Source organism: Lithobates pipiens, unplaced genomic scaffold (genome assembly GCF_037356315.1).
Source record: "Lithobates pipiens isolate NorthernLeopardFrog02 unplaced genomic scaffold, aLitPip1_a1.2 Scaffold_18, whole genome shotgun sequence".
NCBI lineage: Eukaryota > Metazoa > Chordata > Amphibia > Anura > Ranidae > Lithobates > Lithobates pipiens.
The window spans coordinates 60,547,069-60,568,463 of NW_027507758.1; the positions used below are offsets into that span (position 1 = coordinate 60,547,069).

General features: G+C 42.1%; 1 protein-coding gene across 5 annotated transcripts in view; it reads left to right on the forward strand.

Annotated features, from left to right (window-relative positions):
• RCOR3 (REST corepressor 3) overlaps positions 1-21,395 on the forward strand; it is an 86,523-nt gene that overhangs the window by 9,845 nt on the left and 55,283 nt on the right. For 2 of the 5 annotated variants that reach the window (XM_077485728.1, XM_077485724.1), the window contains exons 3-7: positions 13,704-13,781; positions 15,921-15,973; positions 17,205-17,366; positions 17,534-17,658; positions 20,896-20,974. In XM_077485728.1, coding sequence (XP_077341854.1) covers positions 13,704-13,781; positions 15,921-15,973; positions 17,205-17,366; positions 17,534-17,658; positions 20,896-20,974 — 497 coding nt within the window. Of the gene's footprint in view, positions 1-13,703; positions 13,782-15,920; positions 15,974-16,044; positions 16,845-17,204; positions 17,367-17,533; positions 17,659-20,895; positions 20,975-21,395 lie in introns of those variants that run through there. The other 3 variants (XM_077485726.1, XM_077485727.1, XM_077485725.1) reach the window with 3 other exon arrangements.

Consider the following 21,395-nt stretch of genomic DNA (forward strand, 5'->3'; position numbering starts at 1 on the left):
TGTCAGCACACATGTCACCGCTGACATCCGTCGCTCCATAGAGGTACATGGAGCATCCGAACAGGTCCGCCTGAAAAACTGGTCTGTATGTGTGAAAGGAGCCTAAGAGCTTAAAATGTAAACACATGACTGTAGCATCTAAAGAGCTTGAATCGTTTAGTAGATTCCTTCCACTCGTCAGGTTAGGGGGCCTGTAACATACCTCCACTCGTAATTTCTTGCTTACTTCCACCCTTTTGAGTTCCACCCATATGGACCCCATTCCCTGGCAGTGTCATTAGTACAGCGACAGTGCATTTTTTTAGCACTGATTACTGTATTAGTGTCACTGGATTCGAAAAAGTGTCAGTGTCTGATTGTCCAAAGCAATATCATAGCCCTGACATAAGTTGCTAATCGCTGCCATTACTTGCATAAATTTTTTTTACAAGTATATGTACCAAAGTTTTGTAGACGTTAAATTTTGCACAAACCAATCAATATCCGCTCACTGGGAGTTTTTCTTTTTTAACCAAAAATATGTAGCAAAATACATATTGGCCTGCATTTCTAAAGAAATTTGAATAAAAAAAGTTATTAAATATGTTTTATAGCAGAAAGTAAAAAAGAGTGGTCGTTTTTTTTTTTTTTTTTTTTTCAAAATTGTCTATTTTTTTGTTTATAGCACAAAAAATAAAAAACGCAGAGTTGATTGAATAACACCAAAAGAAAGCTCTATTTGTGTGAGAAAAATTATATACATTTTATTTGGGTACAGCGTTGCATGAAGGGGGGGTAAACCTTCTGGACGTCAAGTGGTTAAAATTACCTTCTGCATAACTGACCCAGAGCAAATAAGTAGAAGAGGAATTTTGAATTGACTTGTTGTGTGGAGTTTCCATTTCACAACTTGAAATATTTGAAGCTGGAGATAACTAGACAAATACCATTTTCAAAAGAAGGTCAGTAGCGGCAGCCTACTTCTTCCCTCTCTCTAGCTGTGCAGCCAGGCTGATAAATATACAGATAAAGGGGATAAATAGTGTGTTTTTTTTGTTTGTCTGCCTCCTCTTCCCCTCCGGTGCCACTGTTTTTGACAGGTACCCATACCCACTTCTGAGAAATTTCACTGCAGCGAGATCGCACACATACAGTATCTCACAAAAGTGAGTACACCACTCACATTTTTGTAAATATTTTATTATAACTTTTCAAGTGACAACACTAAAGAAATGTCACTTTGCTACAACGTAAAGTAGTGAGTGTACAGCTTGTATAACAGTGTAAATTTGCTCCTCAAAATAACTCAACCCATTCATGTTTAAACCGCTGGCAACAAAAGTGAGTACACCCCTAAGTGAAAATGTTCAAATTGGGCCCAATTAGCCATTTTCCCTTTCAGGGTCACATGACCCGTTAGTGTTACAAGGTCTCGGGTGTGAAGGGGGAGTGTGTTAAATTTGGTGTTATCGCTCTCACTCAGCAAAGATCTGAAAAAAAAAATTGAAACTGAGATGCAGCATGATGGTCAAGACCATACAGCGGGCTTAAAAGAACAGGTTCCATTCAGAACAGACCTCGCCATGGTCGACCAATGAAGTTGAGTACACGTGCTCAGCGTCATGTCCAGAGGTTGTCTTTGGGAAATAGACATATGATTGCTGTAGAGGTTGAAGGGGGTGGGGGGGATCAGCCTGTCAGTGCTTATACCATACGCCTCATGCTGCATCAAATCGGTCGGCATGGCTGTCGTCCCAGAAGGAAGCCTCTTCTAAAGATGATGCAAAAGAAAGCCCGCAAACAGTTTTCTAAAGACAAGCCGACTAAGGACATGGATTACTGGAACCATGTCCTGTGGTCTAATGAGACCAAGATAAACTTATTTGGTTCAGATGGTATCAAGCATGTGTGGCGGCAACCAGATGAGGAGTAAAAAAAAGGGTTTTTTTTTGCCTACAGCCAAACATGGTGGTGGGAGTGTCATGGTCTGGGGCTGCATGAGTGCTTCTGGCACTGGGGAGCTACAGTTCATTGAGGGAACCATGAATGGCAACATGTACTGTGACATACTGAAGCAGAGCATGATCTCCTCCCTTTGGAGTCTGGGCCACAGGGCAGGATTCCAACATAACAACCCCAAACATGCCTCCACCACGACCACTGCCTTGCTAAAGAAGCTGAGGGTAAAGGTGATTGACTGGCCAAGCATGTCTCCAGACCTAAACCCTATTGAGCATCTGTGGGGCATCCTCAAATGAAAGGAGAAGAGTGCAAGGTCTCTAACATCCACCAACTCTGTGATGTCATAGAGGAGTGGAAGAAGATTCCAGTGGCAACCGGTGAAGCTCTGGTGTGCTGAATGCCCAAGAGGATTAAGGCAGTGCTGGAAAATAATGGTGGCCACACAAAATATTGACACTTTGGGCCCAATTTGGACATTTTCACTTAAGGGTATACTCACTTTTGTTGCCAGCGGTTTAGACATTAATGGCTGTGTGCTGACTTATTTTGAGGGGACAGCAAATTTACACTGTTATACAAGCTGTGCACTCGCTAATTTACATTGCAGCAAAGTGTCATTTCTTCAGTGTTGTCACCTATGATTTTCCCCTGATTTTAAGGGGAAAAAAGTGTGTGTTATACGCTGATGAATATGGTACAAATCTAAAAAGTGTGGCATGCATTTGTATTTGTATACTCTGAAACAGCTGTTCCGTGAAGCCCTCAAAGGTTTGTTAGAGAACATTAGTGAACAAACAGCATCATGGAGGCCAAGGGACACACCAGACAGGTCTGGGATAAAGTTGTGGAGAAGTTTAAAGCAGGGTTAGGTTATAAAAAAATATCTCAATCTTTGATCATCTCATGGAGCACTGTTCAATCCATCATCCGAAAATGGAAAGAGTATGGCACAACTGCAAACCTACCAAGACATGGCCATCCACTTAAACTGACAGGCCGGGCAAGGAGAGCATTAATCAGTGAAGCAGCAAAGAGGCCCATGGTAGCCACAGCTCAGGTGGGAGAATCTGTCTACAGCAGTGGTCATCAACCCTGTCCTCAGGGCCCACTAACAGGTCAGGTTTGCAAGATAACTGAAATACATCACAGGTAATCTCATTTGCTGCTCAATGATTACAGTATTCTAGTCTGCATCTCCCCATGGTAATACATAAAACCTGGCCTGTTAGTAAGCTATGAGGACAGGGTTGATCACTGGTCTATAGGACACCTATTAGTCGAGCACTCCACAAATCTGGTCTTTATGGAAGAGTGACAAGAAAGCCTTTGTTGAAAGAAAGCCATAAGAAATCATGTTTGCAGTTTGTGAGAAGCCATGTGGGGGACACAGCAAACACATGGAAGAAGGTGCTCTGGTCAGATGAGACCAAAATTTTACTTTTTGGCCTAAAAGCAAAACGCTATGGGGGTTATTTACGAAAGACAAATCCACTTTGTACTCAAAGTGCCCTTGGAAGTGCATTCGCTCTAAATCTAAGGGGTAGATCTGAAATGAGGGGAAGCTCTGCTGATTTTATCATCCAATCGTGTGCAAGCTAAAATGCTGTTTTTTATTTTCCTTGAATGTCCCCCTCTACAGCAATTTTACTTCCAAGTGCACTTTCAGTACAAAGTGGATTTTCCTTTAGTAAATAGCCCCCTATGTGTGGCGGAAAACTAACACTGCACATCACCCTGAACACACCATCCACACCGTGAAACATGGTGGTGGCAGCATCATGTTGTGGGGATGCTTTTCTTTAGCAGGGACAGAGAAGCTGGTCAAAGTTGATGGGAAGATGGACTGAGCCAAATACAGGGCAATCTTAGAAGAAAACCTGTTAGAGTCTGCAAAAGACTTGAGCCTGGGGGGAAGTTCATCACCAGCAGGACAATGACCCTAAACATACAGCCAGAAAAAAAAAAAATTTCAGGTGAATGTTAGACCAATTACTCCATATGTATAGTCATTGTAAATAACCATAGTTCCGTTTTAAGAGCTTAAAATCACACATGCCGTGTTATCACAGAGCCTAAAGCAGTAGAAGTTTGCATTTCTTCTGAATAATACAAAGTCTGACCGCATCAGATTACAGCACAAAAGGCAAATTGAAGTATGTTGCTTTTTCCTTTTTAATACCTTAAAAGTTACAAAAATAGATATTTGGTCAGATAGACAGACATTGTACTAATAACCTACATTTTTAGTAGTCTTGTCTAAGGCCGCGTACACACGGGCGGACTGTTCGCCCAACTTTGTCCGCTGAACAGTGTTTGGGCGGACAGTCCGCTCGTGTGTGGGCTTTCAGCGGACAGTTTCAGCGGACAGTTTGACGGACAAGGTTTTTCGGAATTTCCGAAAAACTGTCCGCTGAAACCTTGTTTCAGCGAACAGTCCGCTCGTGTGTAGGCTTGTTCGTCAAACAAAGTTGCGCGCATGCTCAGAAAGGATTTTCACGCCGAAAGCTATAATGCAGTGTATAGGACGTCGTATTTTTCGTCCCGTCGTACGTGCCGTTCACGTCATCGCGCACGGTTTCAGCAAACTGTTCGTCCGTCGTGTGTGGCCATGTCCATCCATGCTAAGTTTGAGCGGACTGTTTGCCGAAACTGTTTGACGGACAAAGTTGGGCGAACAGTCCGCGCGTGTGTACGCGGCCTTACTCAGTAACAGAAACCGGTTACAACATTATCACTGGGAGAAAAACAGTATTTTCTTATCATTCTTTGAAGGACACAGGAACTCAGAAACAGTTGGGTTATATTGCCACCTACAGGGGAATGGGACATTGGCAAACAGAAAAACCATAAGCCTGTTCTGTATATCCCCTTCTGTATCCAGCTTGCTTCAGTTATTTGTAAATGGTCTAAGCCCTTGTACACACGGTCAGAGAATCTGTCGGAATGAGTCTTATCGGACCGTGTCGTCAGATAATCCGACTGTGTGTGGTATGCATCGGACTGATTCCGTCCGAATCTCCATCCGACCCAATTTTCCAACATGTTGGAAATATTTCCCGACCAACTGGGCCGGACGGACCTAATCCGATCATGTGTAGAGCATTTTCATCGGACCAAGTGCCACGCATGCTCAGATCAAATTCCTACATCAAAGCTATTGGCTACTAGCCTGAATGTAGTCCCATCGTAACGAAATTACGTCATCACGTTCTGAAAGATTGGATTTTTCGCCAACTTGGCCCGACCGTGTGTATGCAACAGTTTCGGACACAATCCGTCGGACTAAAGCCGACGGGCAAAATCCAACGGATTTGGTTGGCAAAATCTCCGACCGTGTGTACGTGGGCTAAGAGGTTGGACGTCTTTTCTTCAGCTCTGCTGAAAAAGAATCAAATTTCTTTATCGTACATCACGGGACACAGAGCAGGCTAATAATTACTATCTGGGCTATGTATCACCTATAGGTGAATGGATAATACATTCCTTTCTGCCCTGTTGTTTAAATCCTCCACAGTTCCCAGTCCATTATATTCTCTTCACCCTGCTGTTAACATGCTCCGCTATTCTTGGTCTGTTTCCCACAGTTAGCATCCTCTGTCCCCAGTACACAGCACTCTATTCTTCCTCTGCTTACAGCACTTCCTCCTCAGCGGGGCATTAAATCCTCTTCATCAGCTTTTTACTTCTCCTGTTCCGGTATATTATGCTGTCTTCTCCTGCTGTTTACAGTACTTCCTTCTCTGTTCCCGGAACATCATATTCTCTTCTGTCACTGTTTGTGGTACATCTTCATATCGCCCAACTTTTTGCAATAGGAACCAAGGACACCTATCAGCAAAAGTATGTAGGCATAGGAAACACCCTCTGCCCCCCCCCCCCCCCCAAGGAGAATTAAATAAAAAAAAAAAAAAGATTAGTTAACCACTTAACAACCAGCCCATAGCCGAATGACACCTACAGGGCAGTTCGATAACTCTGGGAGGGCGTACTATGATGTCCTCCCAGCATCATGCTCCTGCATGCCCCCTGGGGCACGCACACGGGTGCATCCATAACCGCCGGGTCCGGAGGACCTGGCACATCACGGATCACGGTAAATGGCCGCTGTTAGCGGCCATTTACCATGTCATCACTCCGTCAAATGACAGAGTGATCACATGTAAACAAACCGGCGTGATATCTGGTTCCTCTCCCCTCTCCGTCCAGTATCAGTGGAGAGGGGAGAGATCGGATGCAGCAGCGCTGTGGGCTGGACGTGTAGGGCCCACAGCGCTGCTCAGTGACAAATCCAGCCACCCATCCCTCTGTATAAGCCATCCACACTCAGCCATTCCGCCATTCATACTCATCCATCCATGCTCAGCCACCCCTCTGTCATACTTATCCACTCATCCATGCTCAGCCAATCCATACTCAGCAATACTCATGCATCCATCCATGTTCAGCCATCCCATACACCCCCGGCCATACTTGGCCGTACCCGGCCATACTCATCCGTACCCAATCATGCTCAGCCATACTCGGCGATACCCAGCCATGCTCAACCATACTGAGCTGTACCCAGGCATACTCAGCGATACCCATCCGTGCTCAGCCATACCCAGCCGTACTCGGTCTCTGTATGTGGCAAGGCTGTGGAAGTCTCCCACATGTGGTATCACCGTACTCAGGAGGAGTAGGAGAATCTATTTTGGGGTGTCATTTTTGGTATGTACATGCTATGTGTTAGAATCATTGTATAAATGGAAAATTTGGGGTTTTCATTTTCTTTCCACAATTTCCAAAAATTTGTAGAAAAAAATGATATGTTCAAAAGACTCATTATGCCTCATAGATTATACATTGAGGTGTTTACTTTCCAAAATGGGGTCATTTTTGGGGCGTTTCCATTGTCCTGGTGCTCCAGGACCTTCAAAATTGTAAGACATTGATATGCAATTAGTGGACCTCCAGCTGTTGCTAAACTACAAGTCCCATCAAGCCTCTGCCTCTGGCTGACATGCTTGTGGCTCTAAGAGTCTTGCTAGGCCTCATGGGAATTTTAGTTCTGCAACAGCTGGAGGTCCGCTAATTGCATATCCCTGTTGTAAGAGATAGTCAGGAAATGAATGTGTAATTTATGCTCCAGAACGCCAGATGGCGCTCCCTGCATGTCGGGCCTCTGTATGTGGCCAGGCTGTGTAAAAGTCTCACACATGTGGTATCGCCATACTCGGGAGGAATAGCAGAATGTGTTTTGGGGTGTAATTTGTGGTATGCATATGCTGTGTGTGAGAAATAACCTGATAATATGAAAATTTTGTGAAAAAAAATAATAATCTTGATTTTGCAAAGAATTGTGGGAAAAAATTACAACTTCAAAAAAACTCACCATTCCCCTTTTCTAAATACCTTAGAATGTCTACTTTCCAAAAAGGGGTCATTTGTGGGGTATTTGTACTTTCCTGGCATGTTAGGGTCTCAAGAAATGAGATAGCCGTCAGTACTTCAGGTGTGATCAATTTTCAGAGATTGGCACCATAGCTTGTGGACTCTATAACGTTCACAAAGACCAAATAATATCCACCAATTTGGGTTATTTTTACCATAGATATGTAGCAGTTTCAATTTTGGCCAAAATTTATGAAGAAAAATGACTAATTTGCAAAATTTTATAACAGAAATGCAGAAAAATGCTTTTTTTTTTTTTACAGAATTTTCAGTCTTTTTTCTTTTATAGCGCCTTCTGTCCTACCTAGGTCTCCCTGTTGCTGCTGATCTCCATGACCTTCTTTTAAATCTCAGTCCCATCATCATTAATTCCTGCTGTCTCTCATTAATCATTAAAGTGCCGGTTCCTTTTGGCGCCCATACAGGCTTCTTGTTGGTAAAAGCAAGCTCAAATATAATAAGCAAATTAATATGTAGACCACATACCGGTAGTACAGTGTACAGTGACTAGCCATCCAAAGATGTGGCTATATAAAAATAATCGCCCCCTTTTAAAATAATCACATTTAGTTGATTTGCAGCCTGAAATGAAGACAGGCATTTTTTTTGTTTTATCTAGCTGTATTTACTAGTGCCACTTATAACATCCAAGTGAAAAAAATAACACCAAAAAAAATTCCAAAACCAAATCACTGAGTTGGAAAAAGGATCACGCCCCTTATGTCAGTATTTTGTTGGACCACCTTTTGTTTTAATTGCATCCTTTAGTCTGTTGGGATATGTCTCTACTAACTTTGCACATCTAGACTTTGCAATATCTTTGTCAAACTCAAGTTCAGTTAAAGTAGATGGTGACTGTTTGTGGACTGCAGGCTTCAAGTCATTCCACAGATTTTCAATGTAGTTTAGAGTAGGGCTGAAACAACTAATCAATTAATTGACAACTAATCTATTATGAAATGAATTGATTACTATTGTATTTTCATAATCGATTAATCGGCCAGCCTACAGAATGCATTATTTGTTTACATATCAGGAAATAAAGTGCAGCACACATATAGCTCAATACATTATCCATACATGTCAGTAAGTGTCTGAGAACTTGTGAATGTGTGAGGAGCAATGCCTCGTGGGACATGTAGGCATGGGCGGGAAGTGAGTGGTTCTAAAGGCAGAAGTTTTCTTTACCTTGCTATTGGGGCACTCTATACTGTACTTAACACACAGCAAAAAGCAGTGTAGAAACGGGTCAAAAGCAAACTGCATAGGTGTGTACCGAGCCTTATACTGCCCACACGGATCAATTTTTAGATGAGAATATTGATATGGAAAATCTTTGTATATTTGCTGAATGAAAGACTGCTGTTTGAAATTTTCACTTGCTTTTAATATTCGGTTTTAAAATGTAATTTCTGAACGAAAACCAACCACATACACTTCCTTTGACCAAGAAGTTTTCTTCTATTTCAAAATTTTCCTGTCACTGTGGTTAAAGCGGGATTCCACCCTAAAGTGGAACCTCCGCTGATCGGATCCCTCCCCCCCTCCGGTGTCACAATTGACACCTTTCAGGGGGGAGGGGGTGGAGATACCTGTCAAAGACAGGTATTTTCACCCACTTCTGGGCATAGACTCCCGTGGGAGTCTACGCCATTTCCTGCCCTGCCGCGCTGTCTGCTGGGACACACACGGGTCCCAGTGACAGCGCGGAGATTTCCTATTGCGCGGCGCGGCTCGCGCATGCGCAGTAGGGAACCGGGAAGTGAAGCCGATTCGCTTCACCTCCTGATTCCCTCACCTAGAATGGTGGCGAGAGCAGCCGAGAGCCGAGCGATCGATCGGCCTCGGCTGCCGGCATCGCTGGAACCCGGGACAGGTGAGTGTCCATTTATTAAAAGTCAGCAGCTGTAGTATTTATAGCTGCTGGCTTTTAATATTTTTTTTTTTTGGTGGAATCCCTCTTTAAAAACGAAACATCAATTTGACCCTGCTAACAATTCAAAAATCAAACGAACCTTCTTAAAATGTAATTATTTTTTAAGGAAGACATTGTTTTTGTATGGCCAGCATATAATATATTACAGTTCTGTTTGAAAATCTGCAAAACAGTCTTTAACTTTTTTTTTTTCTTTAAAAAAAAGATCTCTGATGATATTTACCAGATTCAACCTCTAATAGTATATACAGCATATCTCTCCTCTAATAGTATATACACTATATATCTTCCCTAATAGTATATACAGTATATATCTTCCCTAATAGTATATACAGTATATCTCGCCTCTACTGTCTGTGCACTCTTCCGGGGGGGGGGGGGGGTTACTTTGCGGGCGCGCTCCCGAGTCCAGCATTTGCATCCATAGGCACGAATGCTGGACTTTGCCCCGCCCCCGGGCACCCTTGTTATTGGATTTGATTGACAGTAATGGGAGGCAATGGCTGTGCTGCTATCAATCTATCCAATCAAGAGCCAGGACCCCATGCAGAGAGGGACAGCGCATCTCCGCCGAGGGAAATACAGGGCTCAGGTAAGTTAAAATGGGGTGGCTGGGAGGCTGTTCACTGCCAGGTGTTTTTTCACCTTAATGTATAGGATGCATTAAAGTGGGGTGCCCCCTAAAAAAAAAAAAAAATTTAAAAGTCAGCAGCTACAAATACTGCAGCTGCTGACTTTTAATAATTGGACACTTACCTGTCCCAGGGCCCAGTGATGCAGGGGAACGAAGCGCCCCCCCCCCCCCCTCGCTCCCTGCTCCACTCGCGGCCCTGGCATTCTTACTGTGTGCACCCGGCTGTGGCTTCACAGCCGGGCACCCACTGTGCATGCACGAGCGGCACCAGGGGAAGTGATGTCACCAGCCCGGGCATTGAAGAAGGCAGACTACGAGGGACCCCCTAGCAACAGGCATTTAGAGGTGAGTAAAAAAATTTTTTCCAATTATTTTTTTTTTATTTTTTTAATGAATTTTAAGCTATTTTTTTTTTTTTTTTTGGTGGCAACACCACTTTAAGGTGAAAAACCACGAGGGTTTACAACCTCTTTAACTCTGGGCTCTGATTAGGCCATGAAAGGACATTCACCTTTTTCTCATTCAACCACTCTTTGGTAATTTTTGTTGTGTACTTTGGGTCATTGTGCTGTTGGAAGGTAAACCTTCTTCTCATTGACAACTTTCTGGCAGAGGGCAGCAGATTTTCCTCAAGAATTTAATGATATTTTGCCCCATCCATTTTTCTTCTATCCTGACAAGTGCTCCAGTCCCTGCTGTAGAGAAACACCTCCATAACAGGATATTACCACCTCTATGCTTTACTGTAGCTATGGTGTTATTTGGATGGTGAGCTGTATTGGATTTCTTCCAGACATATTGTTTGATGTTGAGGCCAAATAATTACATGTTAGTCTCCTCTGACAACCTTAAACACACCTTGAAGATTCTGAGGCCACATGAAAAAAAGTAGTTATGGTCAGGGGAGACTAAAATTGAAATAATTGAATTGAATCAGTGCTATTGATATATTCCCTAATATTGTATATGCAGGTCTGGTTTTCCATTACTTGGAGCGTGAAGGCACACATCCTTTGGCACCCAATCCATCTGCTGGGGTCCTTTTATTCTTGCATGTTGTAGACCTCCTCTACCTCCCCTGGCCTGGGGGGAGCCCTTTTCTCTCCTACCCTGCGCTTTCTTTTCCTTCTGTCTTCTCTTCTCATCCATCTGTCCATTAACCAATTCCCGACCGCCGCATGTAAATATACGTCGACACAATGGCACGGTTGCGCAAATGGGCGTACCTGTACATCCCTTTCAATTTGCCGCCATGCCATCACGTCGCCCCCTGATTAGGATTGCGGGTCCCGCAGACTCGATGTCCACGGGGATACCCGCGATTGTCTCATGGAGAGGAAGAACGGGGAAATGCTAATGTAAACAAGCATCTCCCCATTCTACCTAGTGACACTGTCACTGATCACAGCTCCCTGTAATCGGGAGCGGTGATCAGTGATGTGTCACACGTAGCCCCTCCCCCCCACAGTTATAATCACCGATCGCTGTATAAATGTGAATGGTCCCAAAAATGTGTCAAAATTGTCCGATGTGTCCACCATAATGTCGCAGGCACGATAAAAATCACTGATTGCTGCCATTACTAGTAAAAAAAAAATATATATATTAATAAAAATGCCATAAAACTATCTCTCTAACTTTTGCGCAAACCAATCAATAAACGCTTATTGTGATTTTTTTTACCAAAAATATGTAGAAGAATACGTATCGGCCTAAACTGAGGGGAAAAAAATGTTTTTGGGGATATTTATTATAGCAAAAAGTAAAAAATAATGCGTTTTGTTTTTTTCAAAATTGTCGCTCTTTTTTTGTTTATAGCGCAAAAAATAAAAACCGCAGAGGAGATCAAATACCACCAAAGAAAGCTCTATTTGTGGGAAAAAAAGGACGCCAGTTTTGTCGCACAACTGCAATTGTCAGTTAAAGCAACGCAGTGCCGAATCGCAAAAAGTGCTCTGGTCTTTGGCCAGCCAAATGGTCCGAGGCTGAAGTGGTTAAGGGCGCACGGGCGCCGCCCCTCTGTCACGCCGCCCCTTTCTATGAATAATGGATAAATTCATGCATTGCATGAATCTATACATGGCTGGTGCTGCCACCCCCTATTCAGGCGTCTGGACCCTTTTTGGACGCCGGGCACCTGAATTACAGCAGCAGGGGTGTTTTTTTTTAAGCACCTGATTAGGGTGGTGAGCTTTAATAGGTTTCAAAAAAGGTGGACTTGGAGCACAGAGCATTTTGCTCGGAGTTCACCCAGATGTGTTAGAAAAGCAAATTAATATTTACTTTTCTAACACTGAACCGCCTCTCCGCCAATCAGGAAGCGTGGGTCTAATACCTATCACCTGATTGGCTGTAGGCACAGGTGCCCCTATTGGATGCCTAGCAGCATGGAAGAAGAGAGGAGGGGGGAAGCATGGATGACACAGGAGCCATCCCACAGCTTGCTGCTGTGACTGGCTGCCTGACCTGCCACTAAGATGGGGTAAGTGCCAGGCAGACAGTGCGTGGGGGACACAGTGGCGGCATTTGGGCACAAGTTGCGACATTTGATGGGCACAAGTGGCTGCATATGATGGGGCACAAGTGGCGGCATATGATGGGGCACAAGTGGCGGCATATGATGGGGCACAAGTGGTGGCATTTGATGGGGCACAAGTGGTGGCATTTGGGACACAAGTGGTGGCATATGATGGGGCACAATTGGTGGCATTTGATGGGCACAAGTGGTGGCATTTGATGAGGCACAAGTGGCTGCATTTGATGGGCACAGTGAGGCTGCAATTGATGTTTTTTTTTTCCAGTATTTTTCAGTTTGTTTGTGATCCCCCAAATTTTTTTAGCACCAGTTCCCACTGATTGTGGTCACGGCAATGTGAACTCACCCCTCCAGTTGCTATGTTAATTTGGAGGTGGGCACCGCCTATGTGATCTGAGCTTTGCACTTAGCAGAACAAGGCAATTTTTCTTGTGGCGTATGCCTTCATTAACCACTAATGTGCTGAAAAAAAATGTCATGTTCCATTTTTTGCAGTGTGTTCTAACATGCTGTAATGCATCACAAAAAAAAGCATGCATTGCAATACATTGTACCACATAGGCAACCATGTTTTGTACACTTAAATGCTTTTCCCATAGATATTCCTTACATCTTTATTTATTTTTTTGGTGATTTTCTCTTTATTTTCATCCAGAGCTATATGAATAAATCTCTAAGCCCACGTACATACGGTCGGAGATTTTGCCAACCAAATCCGTTGGATTTTTCCCGTCGGATTTAGTCCGACGGATTGTGTCCGAAACTGTTGCATGCACACGGTCGGGCCAAGTTGGCGAAAAATCAGATCTTTCAGAACGTGATGATTTAATTTCGTTACGATGGGACTACATTCAGGCTAGTAGCCAATAGCTTTGATGTAGGAATTTGATCTGAGCATGCGTGGCACTTGGTCCGATGAAAATGCTCTACACATGATCGGATTAGGTCCGTCCGGCCAAGTTGGTCGGGAAATATTTCCAACATGTTGGAAAATTGGGTTGGACGGAGATTCGGACAGAATCAGTCCGATGCATACCACACACAGTCGGATTATCTGACGACACGGTCCGATAGGACTCATTCCGACAGATTCTCCGACCGTGTGTACAAGGGCTAACACTTCTGTTTTTAGTATGTCAGAAGAATTGCTGCTTTTGGTAAAATTTATATTTGTACAGATTACTGATTGAGAAAGATGTTATCACTTATGTGTTTTTGTGTTAAAGGCGCTACAAAGTATACAGACAAGGACAGCGGAGGAATGTTGGTGTGGTCTCCTTATCACATTATACCAGATCTGAAGTGTAAGTAATTTATTTTTTATTTTTAAATCAGCATCTCATAGTCGCCTTTCTGTCAGGACCTACAAGTTATCCTGTTCCCAACGAGTGTATATATATATATATATATATATATATATATATATATATATATATATATATATAGGTGGTCACTGGGAGGGTGGCTTTAATGCCAATCAGCTTCTTTTTGTGGCCATAGGGAACAGTTTACTGTGCCGAAAGCATGCTCACTGCGTTCTCCCAGCACAGTGACTAAAGTGACATGGAAAATCTCCCGACACATACTTGTAATCAGGAATGTCCGATCATGTGACGGCCAATCACAACCGCCACGTGATCTGATTACCTGCCTCCACCTTCCAGGATTTAGATCCTTTTTAAAGGGGAGGGGGACAGTTTCAGCAAATGGTTGAAGCATACAATATGAGCTGTTATGGTACATTTGAAAGCTGATGTATTGTTTTAAAGGGCAGTATTGAAAATCATGCATTCCTTAATTAAAGGAATTATAAATCTTCCTGGGCATTGATCATGTAATTTCATGGTGCCATTTGTTGCGCTGTACATGCAGCCAGTTCACATCTGGCGTTTTGGAATCTCAATCCCAAACCACACCACAATAATAGCAATATGCACCAGCCGTGTTCAACTGCCATTAATTTCTTTTCAATGGCACCTAAATGGGGTTCAGCTTTGCTGTAAGGCTTTCAGCATTAATCTCCTTATACCCACAGTGCTGTTATGAGTTTATCTTTTGATATGCTACAATAAAGTTTTGACGCCCATCCAGAATTTGTAGCCTTCAACTTTTTTTTTTGTTCCTGCTGATTTCTGAGGTGAGCCGGGCGGGGACCTCTGTCTTGGATGTTATGCACACACCTTGAGCAGTGTTCAATCTCATTACTGGAATTACTGGAATTTTGCCTCAAGGCTTGTCACCCAAAAGAAGCTCCTGCTGCTTTCAGGGCAAACACTGAAGAAATGGCTGCACTCCAAGATCCATCAAAATTCTTATTTAATAAACGAACATCCCAAGTGTTACAAACAGTTCAAATGGCAGACGCGTTTCACACACTAACGGGTGTGCTTATTCATTATTCATAATGAATAAGTGCACCTGTTAGTGTGGGAAACGTGTCTGCCATTTGAACTTTTTGTAACACTTGGGATGTTCGTTTATTAAATAAGAATTTTGATGGATCTTGGAGTGCAGCCATTTCTTCAGTGTTGATCCTATGCGGAGGCAAGCCAAGGCGGGCACCCGTGATATCATTAGGCTTCCTGTCTCACCTGGAGCAGCGAGTTCTTTTCTTTGGAAATTCAGCTGCTTTCACGGGGACAAGCCTCACGGGATTCGGTTTGCGGATATTGCTGCACGATTTATTGAGGAAAAAATACACTGTGTTTCAGTGCCGCTGAAAATGAATGGCAACCAAACATGCGTGGTGCGTATTGCCACGTGATTTGGGATCATGGGCAGAATCCCAGAGATTTTGCCCAAGATTCCAAAAGGCCAGATGTAAACAAATCTTCACATTCCTTTGTCAGCACTTTGTATGTTGTGTTCAAACATTAGACATGTGGCATCATGACACCGCACAGGTTAATGTATGACTTCTGTCTGTAATATAAGAACATTTCCTGTGAAGAAACTATGTATCCCACAGTCTCTGTCTAGTGCCCTTCAGGCGTAGTAATTTCATCTGACACAAATACAAGCAGGCCGAGCAATGAAGGGAAAAGATGTGTTCTCATTGCATTAGCACTCCCACATTTGTGATGCAACACAGAGAAAATGGTAAATCATGAATTGTGACCCAGAACAATTGTGTCCCCTTGATGAGTTGGGCCAAGCTAGGCAAATTAAAATAGGGACATAGTGGAATCAATCAGCCATGACACTAAAAAATACAGCCACAACATGTGAGCTGATCGTTAGAAGGTAAGGAAGACAAAAAACACAGGGAATAGAACTGCCTGAATACCTAGCCAACAACAAAAACAATTTAAAGTGTACATTGCCTTTAAAGAAAGGAAGGTTGTCAAAGACTGGAGAATGTTGTGCCCTTGAAAGGCGATGCTGTACTGTGCTATAATTCCACATACTGGTACTATCTAAACTTGTACATTTGTTTTAAACAGTGGATGAATATATCGCAATCGCAAAAGAAAAACACGGCTACAACGTGGAACAGGTATGTTTGTAATTGTGTTTGCTATATTGATTTGTAAGTATTTTGTGTTTATTTTTGTGTTTGGTTTGCAGCTTTCTGTGATGTGATGAGCCGCCTTATATTGGTTAAAGTCCAACTCCAAGGAGATGTGAAAGACACAAATTAAAGCAGCTTTGCATTCATTAATAACATCATTAAATGTATTTTTGAAATACAAGCAGCGTAAGTACCTGAATTTGACCTGGAATAAGCCTCTTGAAGTCCCTGTATTACGCTCAAGTGTGAGAGGATGAAGCAGCACAAGTAGCCAATCAGTTCATGTGCTGACAAGAAACATACTGATGGGCGGAGTGAGACAGGGATAAACTCATCACTTTGCTGCTTCTCCTTCATTGTTTAGTCACTGGCTGAGGGAGGGGCCATGGTAGCCTCAGAGGAAGTGGGTTGCATTGTGCTTGCCGTCACTCAACCTGGAAGACTGAATACATCTAGTGGCGGAAGGGACAACTCTAAATTTAAGATGAGTATTGCCACAAGAGCTTCCATTTTTTTTTTTTTTAGTTCATCTTTTTAATAGGCTAATAATATTTTAACTTCATGGCTAACTTTTTGCTTTAAAGTAGAAATGATGCTTCTCCTTTCCTTTTGATTCTCTCTGCTTACATTTTCCAGTAAGTCGCTTTATGAAAATTTGTTTTTTATGTTTTTTCTAAGCGCTGTGTACTTTGACAGTTCCAACAGCAGTTCTGAATTCCCGTAGCAGTGACGTCATCCCACCAGCATCCAAAGCTCCCTTCCTTGTCGAGGCGAAGAGTCACGTCCACCAGCCACAGACAGAAGAGGGGGATGAGGCGGAGTTTTGGGGTCACATGACCACTTAGAAAAAAAACAAGTATTTATAAGGCGGTTTTTTTATTTTTTGGAAAATGTTAGCAGTGAGGATCAGATGAAATGAAGCTTGAATGTTAATGATATCTTGGGTTAGACCAGCTCAGCTGTAATATGCTGAGGAGGAGGTGTGCTAAACCTAGGAATTAATACTGAAATCTCTGCATTTGTGAATGGCAGTTAGATTAAGGAGACACCATACAGCTAAGCTGGCTATTACCAAAAGCATTGTAGTTTAAATTTTGAAATGGTAATCTGTTATGCGGCCAAGATGCACTGTTCTTACAAGATTTCTCTTTTAATGCCTGCATAGTTTTAGGTAGGTGGTCTGAATTATTAAAGGTTCTTTGTGTTTTCTGTAAAGGCCCTTGGAATGCTGTTCTGGCACAAGCACAACATTGAGAAATCCCTTGCCGACCTGCCCAACTTTACACCTTTCCCTGATGAATGGACAGTGGAAGACAAAGTTCTTTTTGAACAAGCATTCAGTTTCCATGGGAAGAGTTTCCATAGGATTCAACAAATGGTAAGACTTTGCAGTGTGATGACTTCATATCATCTTTGTATCTTCGTACGATGACTTCATATAACGAAACATAACTTATAATATACCTAGTGGTAAAAAAATATTTTAAGTACAGTATGTAGTATAACTTTTTTCTTAATCTCTGTTGAATTAACTCTTTACTTTAGCTTCCAGATAAAACAATAGCTAGCCTTGTGAAATACTACTATTCATGGAAAAAAACACGATCCCGGACAAGTTTAATGGACAGACAGGCACGGAAGTTAGCCAGTAAAAACAACAATGGCGAAAGGTATTGTCCACTGATCTTGTCAACTTTAATGTGTATAAATGAAGATCTGTGTCATTCCTCATAATCACTCTTTCTGCTGATCTTCCCTTTGTTCATGCTGTATGCAAAAAATATTGCTTGGTCCTTGGACCACTGTTTATATTATAATAATAACTTTTGGTCTATTGATGCCCCATCACCAAATCTTTTGCACTTTACAACCAAATTGTAATGAGTATTTTGATAGGGGCTTCCAGCACCATCCTAATTACTTTGTTTCTTCGATCAGATATTATGCAGTCATAATTGTGAGTAATTGTGGTCCAAAACCTCATTTTATTGGTGAATGGTTTATGGGTCTCATTTAAACAGCTTCCGGACCAGTCTGCTGTGGAAATTTATGTCCTCGAGGATGTCCTATTGACTCCCTAGGATGTGTGTGTCATTAATTCCAGAAGTCAATGAGCATCCTCTTTTTTTTGGATGACATGCCCTTACACTCTCCTCTGCTTGCTTCCGGTTTTGCTGTTAAGGCCTCATGTACACTGCTGCTGGTAAACAGACGTTTAGGAGCAGTAGGGCATTTTTTTCAACTGCTCCTGAACTCTCCTCTGTTATCTTATCAGTACATGTACACAGGTTTGTTTATAGTCGTTTCTAGGCAGTTGCATTTAGAGGCTTTTTTTGGAACCCAAAAAAAAATGCCTTCAGAAGCTGTGTTTAGAGGCATTTCAAACGCGGCTACCCGCATTTAGGCGCATTTTTGTCTAGTAGCGTTTTTAAAGGGAAACATTTTATTTATTACTTTTGAGCCTGGAAATTGCTAAAAACACACCAAAAACTCAATTATCATTGTATGCAAGCTTGATATGCCATTGATATTCCCCTCATCGGCCAATTATGCTGTACAATACACAACTTGCATTACTTGAGTGATACATATATGAGAGAGATGGACGGATAGAGAGGTGGATAATTATATATATATGAATGCAAGAGAAGGAGAGAAATATATGGAGAGAGCTGTAGGGAGAGAGATTGATTAATATATACACATACCTGAGAGTCACCAACAGACGTTCCTCTGGTGGCACACTTTTCCTCATGTTGGTGTCCATGCGAACTAGACGGGGTCTAGCCTTTTCCAAGAGAACGTCAAAGGTGGCAATTGACATGCTTGTAAAATTAAAAAAATTCTCTGGGTAATTATGCAGCTGAACATACATATTAGAAAAGTATCCTGTGGATATGCGTTGAGCCATTAATGGATGTGTCCAGTATCGACGAACTCTGGTCATCTCACGGAATTTTCTACGTCATTGGAGCCTCAGTAAAAGCAACATCAGGAGCATTTTCTCACACATGCTCCTAATGGGATCCATATTAACAAACGAACCAATATATATATATATATAACAGCTAGCTACAAGCACACTGCTTTCTCAGCTGCCACTCACACTGTTATCTTACAGAATGGCTGAAATAGTTAATAAATACTTGTTTTAGTGCTTTATAATCATTTGGGAGGGCCTACTAAGGTTATCTTTAGTAAACGCTGCGTTTTTAAACTTGGATTACTATCTGTGATGTTCCAGCGTTCAGGAGAGGTTGAGAAACGTCCGGTGTACATGAAGCCTAACAGGTTACCACAATAACGGGAAAATTCCGTCAGTGCCGTTGTTGCTATGGCAACCTCCTAACTATAATGTACCCTGTCTTCTCTGCACAGAAGCAAGAACATTAAGTGCATGCTGGGTAGCCAGCTGCACAAAAAACAGGAAGTGTATGGGCGCCGGTTTCAGATGGCCAGACAAGCAATGGCTGCCACTAGAATTCCATGACCACAAGAGCTTGCAGAATTTAGGCAAGTAAAAACTGCAAACAAAAAACACAGTAGCCATATTAGATGAGGCATTTGTTAGGCGTCCCAATTATGTTTTTATTAAAATTTTGGGTCAGCGACTGTAGGTCCTCTTTCATGTGCAGATTTATATTGTATTATATTTGCAATAAATATTTTTATACATATATTGCAATGCCAATATATGTATTGATTCTACTGGATTGTGCACTTTGCATGTAAACCTGTAAAATCCACAGTGAAAAAATGTTGGTAAAACTGTGTGAATTAAAGGAAACCTACACTCAGAGAATTTAGAGTCTGCTGTTGACCTCTCCTGAAAATGCTAGTTGTCTGGTTGTTATGCTGGTTCAGTGATTTTAGTAGTTTGAGCCACTGACTTGGAACATGAACGCAGATTAGGCATTCTGACTTCACTCTTGACTGTACCCTGCAGATACACCAGGTCAGAGACTTAGGTCTGATTCCTCCTGTATTGAATTGAATTGTATTGTAACTGTATTATTTGCCCTAACGTTGTAAAGCACTACGTAAACTGTTGGCGCTGTATAAATCCTGCGTCATAATAATGTTGATTCATAGTCTAAGGCCTCATGAAGACTAGGCATCAAAAACACTGCTTTAAAGGACATTTCACATTTTAATTTTCAGACTCTAAACAACCCTCCATGTTGCCATAGAAAATTTGTATTCTTAGTAGGTCGCAAGATCAGTAGAGATTTCCTTTGAATTGATGGGTTCAGATATAAATTCCAAATATTATACAATGACTGCATGTTTCTGAAAAGGGTATTCATACAAACAGTTAAGATACATATATATGGGAACCTGTCAAAGGACTTGTAATGTACACCAAGTGTTTGCCCAGCTCTTCTGAATCCTTTTTCTCCTGGGAGGAGAAAAGGAGTGTAAAAAAATGTGATTACGAGAGTCAGGTGTTTTGGACGTTCATTCATTCCATTGGCCAGGATATAAATGCTGAAACACTCCTCTTCTGAACCGTTAGTGATGCGTTTCTTTATGTTCTGTCTGTAATCCCCCCTGCCTCTAAACCTATGTCTGCATGGATGCCTACGCTAACATGGAGGGTTGTTTAGAGTCTGAAAAATACAGTTACAATACAATTCAATTCAATGCAGGAGGAATCAGACCTAATTAGAAGCACTGCTAATTCACCACTCATTGAGCTAAATGGAAAGATCTAAATCTTAACCAAGAATATGTGCTTTCACCTGACTAGCTGTGCAGTGTGTGGTGGAGGTTAGTGGATCATATGATTGGCTGAACAGCTTTGTGCCTGGAGTTTTGATTTAAACCATCATTTTGTCAGGTTGTATCATGGTTGTGTGAATCATGCGTAGGAAGATGGACCAAACTAAAACTTTGTTTATACTCAGTGATGAAGATGTGGAGCCTGCAAGTCCTAAGGATGCAAATGATAGCGATTATGATCCTAAAAAAGAAGCAAAGAAAGAGGTGAGTAAAGTGATTATAAACCCCTAAAAAATAAAAAATCAAGAATCCGGTAAGTAAAGTGGACTACTTCCTAAGTTTTAATAACCAGCTTGCTTAGGGGAAAATCTTGTCAAAAGGTCTGAAGAGCTTATTGTTTAGCCAACTATTTTTACATTGTCCCAAGAAATATTGGTGACTTCCCTCAGTATACTGCATAAATATATACCGTATATCAGCTCTCAAAATTTCTTCTCGTCTGCTCGCATTTTTAGAGTGGAATTAAACTGAGGGCGAGTGCCACACACCTGCCAGGAAGAAAGATGGCAGCTTCCCTTCTCTGCCTCCTATTAGCGTGGCTGCACTGTTTTTCTCTATGCATTCATTCACAACAGAAGAGTCGGCAGCTGCTGCTCTCTGTTATTTTGCTCACATCGGGCACTTT